The sequence below is a fragment of the Protobothrops mucrosquamatus genome, unplaced genomic scaffold (genome assembly GCF_001527695.2).
Source record: "Protobothrops mucrosquamatus isolate PMUCROS unplaced genomic scaffold, P.Mucros_1.0 scaffold4188, whole genome shotgun sequence".
In the NCBI taxonomy this organism is placed as follows: domain Eukaryota; kingdom Metazoa; phylum Chordata; class Lepidosauria; order Squamata; family Viperidae; genus Protobothrops; species Protobothrops mucrosquamatus.
In genome coordinates this window covers 66222-72302 of record NW_015390113.1, presented here as the reverse complement: position 1 = coordinate 72302, position 6081 = coordinate 66222, and the positions used below count along the sequence as shown (strand labels likewise).

The following is a 6081-nucleotide window of genomic DNA, read 5'->3' as shown; positions in this document are numbered from 1 at the left end:
AAGTGATTTTATGAAGTTGTGTCAAAGGACTGACAATTGGCCTGTATGTCTGCAATAGTTGTGTGTTTTGACACACGGAGCCATATATTTTCCCTTCACAAATAATGCAAGCGATTTCACTGTACATTGCTCCAGTGTAGACACCCTAAGATATGATTAAACATAAAATATTCATATGTGGAGCATATCAGGGTGTATTGCAACAAAAGCTAGTTTTCATAAAACTATACATCTTATGCTTTCCTTGAAGGCAAAAAAATATGAGTATCAATGAACTTATCTTATTGGAAAGGATTTTGAAAAATGGTGAGTAGCAAATAGCTTTCGTAATATCCCTACAATATTGTCACAGAAAGAAATGTGAAGAAAAAACCTTAAAACATCTGTTCCCTTCATTATCTGCCCTCTAGTGGCTAAGCTGCCAAGCATCTGAATTGCTTCAATAGTGCATTCTTTGTTTTAATTTTATCATATTGTGTTCAGGACAGTCCAATTCATTTCCTGAAGTTTAACTACCATGGATTATTTACTCACTCAGTAGATTTTTGAAGGCTATCTGATTTCAAAAAGACTCTGGGTGGCTTACAATATATAAAATTTAAATCTCACTCTCTCTCTCAATGGGACTTTTCCAAGGCAGAAAATAAATGAAAAACAAAAACTAGAATGCAAGGAATTTCATTAAGAATACAGAATTAAAATTAAAAGTCCAGAAAGTGTATCTGAAAATCAAGCAATTGAAAATCAATGCCTGTCCCCTTCTTTCTCATTTACATACACTATACATCCCAGGCAAAACTGAAGACAAATATAAATGTTTTTGAACTTCCATCTTTAATATTTCTGCTCAGAATGATATTTGTAAAGTGAAGGTAATCTGTTAGGCAAAATGTTTATTAAAGGCCTAGCTGGGGACAGTTCATCCTGGAGAATCTCTTATCTAAGTAGTCATTGAGTGTCAAAAACAACTTGATCGGAATTGAGTGGAGTGGAGTGGAGTGGAGTGGAATGGAATAGAATAGAATAGAATAGAATAGAATAGAATAGAATAGAATAGAGTAGAGTAGAGTAGAGTAGAGTAGAGTAGAGTAGAGTAGAATAGAATAGAATAGAATAGAATAGAATAGAATAGAATAGAATAGAATAGGCCAAGTGTGATTGGACTCACAAGGAATTTATCTCCAGTGCATAAGGTCTCAGTGTACATACAAGCAACAAAGTGATAAATCATAAGATACAATAATAAATCAATAAATTAAATCAATAATAAATCAAATCAATCAATCATTTGATTTGTTGGGGCTTATACTCTGTTCCCATTACTCGAATTCTGTGGCTAGACAACCAGTGGCATATTTTTATGGCTGGTTGGAATAAATTTAAAAGGAATTCTGTTTAATGTTTAAGGTGGCTTATATTTTTTATGTTGCTCATCCCAATATAATAGCTTCTAAGGATTATGCTGTTTCATTGATATAAAGAGCATTATTTACACGTTTACCTGCTAGAGCAGATATAAAGTGATATCGCCCAAATTTTTAATTTGAATTGTGATTAAATGCAAACACTGGGTAGTGATCAAGAGAAATGGGAACTGTGGTCCAAATCAGATGGAGCAGGGAAACCTAGTTGTGTATTTCTGCTTTAGGGTTGCTGCTGGATCTCTGCTCTTTTGTTTATGTACTAACTCTACTGGGGTCAGTAGGTTTTTAACCCCAAATTTGTGTGCATTCTTCATATAGTTGTCTTTTCTGTTAATGGACCAGGACAAAGCAAATCCAAAACACCATTAGCACTTTTCATGTGTCTTGTAGATCCATTTTCATTGATTAAATGAATAAGTTAAGATGCCAGGGCCACGTGCCACTGTTAATACTCCCTTTTCCCAGTCCATTGACTACAGTTGCTAAAAACTGGCAAGAAGGTTTTAGTTATTTTGAGGTGAGACATTCAAGAAAGCTGTGCCAGATGTCCTCAGAGAGCCTTGATAGAATTTTCTTAACAACAACTCCTAAAATACATACTCATTACTAGGCTTGATCTAATTTGCACCAACATTTTGGCCACAGTGTCTACGTGGACCTACAAATGTTAAATGTAATTGCTAAACAATCAATGTTCTTCTACCCCAAAATGGTCGTTGAAATCATTTCAAGATCTTATGCTTGGAGAAGAAAGATGCAGAACACAAGAATAGGTACCTCATACTCCACAGATATTAGTAGTTCTCTTCCATTCCATTCTCCCCAGAAACTCCTGAGAATTCCCCCAGAAATATCCCATCTCTCCATTCATTGCAGGAATCTTAAATTCTGCCTGGCTACACATTTGCTTTACTAACTAGACTTGAACTGATTTCCTTCCTGGATACAAATTCATTTCATTTCAGGTTGTCTTAATCAGAAATGTATCTTTCAGTTCAGATATAATTGTTCAATCCTTTATAATTTTGTTTAAAGTAATGAAATTCTGTCATCTCCCAGAATCACCTTCAGCTTTGAATAGAGCAGTTATTGACTCTTTCTCTTCTTTTGTATTGTTCTTATAATTAGGACTAAGCTGTTGTGTTTTTGTTTTTTAAAAAAAATATGTGTATCATTTTTTTCTTATCATAATAGATCCACTCTTTTCAGTATATATTAGGAGAATTTTCAAACACCCGTGATTGAATAAGGGCAGTTAATCAGCATCTCTTGAGCATTTAGGAGCATTGAGCTCCTTTGTAGTTTTGTATTGTCATTTTAGTTATTGAATTTTAGAAGTTTAGGAGGGGTATGGTTCAGCTGAAATAGTAGATAGGAAACCCACACGAGATTTCTGCATTTAATTAATGCCCTCCTTAACACACATACCGTGTTATCCTCTTACACTCAGGAGCAATTCTGGCTGTAGTAAAGGGAATACAGAGTCTGCTGTCCCCTAACATCTGATATTTTTCCAAACAGTAGAGCTGGCTCTGAAGCCCACCACACATTCTTCAAAGCATTTGAGCACATTTTCCAGGAGGGAGAAAGAAATTGAGATCTTTTGAGATCTTCTCAGCTCTACCCTTTTCCTTAAAAGGGAGTTGGGTGGTGAAGCTATGGGTCATTTTTTTCTACAGTCTGGGCTACCTGGTTGCTGGAATGGTCTGTTGACCGGAGATGAACACAATGAGTTCTTTGTTGCCTACTGTACCACCGCACCTGTGTTTCCTTTTCTCTCTTTCTTGCCCTTCCCCTTGTGCTGCTGTTATGGTGTATTTCATGTCCCATTGCTTCTGATCCTGTCTCCTCTCAGCCAAGAAGACATCAGCATCCACCGATGATCGGGAAAATGCCAGCCTGCCAGCCTCTGAAGAGACTCCACAAGCCTTACTACTTTTGGGATCCATCGATTCCCCCCACAAACAGATGGAAAGGAACACAGCCCAGGTCCCTAACCCTCCTTCCTCACTTTCAGTTCCACCACCTAAGATTGTACCCAAAGTCTCAAAGATTGTACCAGGTGAGTCTCATTCACCCAAGGGGAGCTGTCTTTTATTAGAAGGAAGACTGATCTCCCCATGGAATCATGAAGATGGGAGAAGACCTCACAGATGACCCACAAAATGCTTAATCCCATAGTTTAAAAAGATTGCTAGTTTCCATGTAGTGTGTGAGGGTTACCTTATAATGAACACAGCTCACATGTGTGTGTGTGTGTGTGGTGGTGATGATGATGGTATCTTTTATCACAGCAATTCTACCTATAGTTCAATGATTTGTAGACTTAGAGCATGTTTAAGAACTGACATGTTTGAAAACTGGCATTTGGTTGATAACATACGGTGACATTTGACAGCTTAAGTCATTTCAGATTTGATGCTTCTCGAGGGCCAAACAGATGAGATATGAAAACTTCTAAATCCGAATTCAGATTTCATACTCAAAAATGCAGAGTTAGGATTTTCAGCCAAAGCTGCAGGAGATGGAAGAGGTGACATCTGAGTATGATGCCTATCTATGTATGTTGGTTCAACTGAACAAAGAACTGGTAGAAATCAATATTCTGCCAATAAATACTAGAGGCGCTTTTAGCTTGGTTTAATGTGACCTGTTCTTCTGGAAGACAGAGGCTGAAAAATCCCTACAGCAATGTTCATGTAGGCCAGAAGCAATTTAGATAGTCTAAGATATGCTTATGTATTGTCCCATTTCTGGAGAAATTTGGAGGACTTTTTTTTGATAAAGAGAAATGGATTGGGAAGTTGGAAGATCTCTGGGTAGCTTATATACTTTTATATTAGGATAAGTACATTGCAAAGAATTACTGGATTCTCTGATGCTGTGATAATTCTTGAGCCGTATATGTTCAAACTGTCTCTTGGGCTAACCAACAAAACTTTTCTCTGATGGAATTATTTTATTTCTTCTCTTAAGCTTATTCTAATTCTAATCTTTGACCTCCTGTTTTTGATAGCATCAAAACAAATGGAAACTTCAGGACTTCTCATTGTAAATTCAAATTATGAATTTAAGTGTTGTGCCGTATAACCATAACCATATGCATGTATAGCCTTGTCAAAGAGGACGATTCTCTTTATGTAGATAGATACAGATTTAGAACAGATGCTAAATAGAAATATAGTATTGTTCAGTTAAAACTACAATCGAGAAGAATATAGCTAGGCAATTAGATTTACTAATTTTAATTCTACTTTCCAAATGTTATTTGCTTTCCCTACTTAGAGTTATCTTTAAACTAGATGCTGTGCTGTCTGTCCAGCTAAGGGCATCTTCAAACAACTATTGCCACTGCAACTTCGTCCATCCACCATGCTGCTGATTGTCTTATTTTCTTTCTTTCCATTTTTCCCAACCTTATAGCCTTTCTCCAGCATTAAAACCTTTTCCAGAAAGCTGGGTCTTTGCATGATGTGTCTGAAGTAGGATAATTTGAGCCTGACCATTTGTGTCGCCAGTGAGAATTCTGGGTTGATTTTCTGATCATCCATTGTTTGGTTTTCTTGGCCATCCATGGTGCTCTCAGAAGTCTTCTCCGACACCAAAGTTCAAAGAACTCAGTACTCTTCCTATCCAGCTTTTCAAAGCCCCATTCATAAATTTCAGTAAAAAGTAAGAGTTATCTGAGAAGATATCATAGGGTTGCCCTCTGAAGTTCTCCATTTAAATTTCATGTCTCGCTGGTATCCAGAAGTAGCTGGCAGAAATCTACACTTTTTTATCTCCATGCACCTCAAACAGAAGCATACTGTTTTTTCCCCCAAACTTGTTTTAAGGGGTGAATTGAATTAAATATCCTGTGAAATTGATTATTTAATAAGCCCTAAGCCTGAAGCTCTATCGTACATGAAATGCTTTTGGTTTCACTCATATGGTAATACACAGCTGTCTATGTTTCTATCAGATCCCATATTTATGAGGACATCCATCACAGTCCATATTTCAGAAATGATATCAGGGTTATGCCAATATACCCTCCCAAAGTAAATAACAACAAGAATTCACATAGTGGGGCTGCACAGATCTCTGCTGGAGATTTACTTCAATGAAGCTTTGAGCAAAGCAACCCCTCAAATTTGCTTCATAAAGAGTCCTCATTTTGAAGAGAAAATGAAGAATTTCCCTCCCGTAGTGCTGCAGATGCTGGGAGAAGTACTTGCAAATTGGGAGGATGGTTTGACTACCTGCATTTACAAAGATTGGCTGAAGAGTTGTTCCTGTGGTCAGTTGGTCATCTATAGTTCCTTGGGGACAGAAGTATCTAGAGGAGAGTCAAAAAAGTCAAGAAGGCAGCTGCAATCATATGACTAAAGTCCCTTCCCCCATTTTGCATGTATCACATGTGTAATGTACAAAGAAAGGAGTAGGCCTTGGCATAATTGCTGTCATGTCCAAGAACCAAGACTGACATGTGGAGTGACTTCTGAGTAGTTCCTTTATTGTCATTCATCTACAAATAGACTAAAGCAATTCTCTGCAATAATTATAGACACACTCTGTGAATTGCTAGGAAGGATCTGACCTTGTTTTCTTCTTGCCCACCAGACATTCCAAGCTCTGGTGTCTCTTTGCCTTCTGGGAAATAACCCCTCCCTCC

At 37.3% G+C, this 6081-nt stretch overlaps 1 protein-coding gene across 1 annotated transcript in view; it reads left to right on the top strand.

Moving 5' to 3' along the window:
- PHACTR3 (phosphatase and actin regulator 3) overlaps positions 1-6081 on the top strand; it is a gene marked incomplete at its 3' end in the record, with an annotated part of 40843 nt that overhangs the window by 22967 nt on the left and 11795 nt on the right. The window contains exon 4 of the mRNA XM_015828056.1: positions 3280-3486. Coding sequence (XP_015683542.1) covers positions 3280-3486 — 207 coding nt within the window. The remainder of the gene's footprint in view (positions 1-3279; positions 3487-6081) is intronic.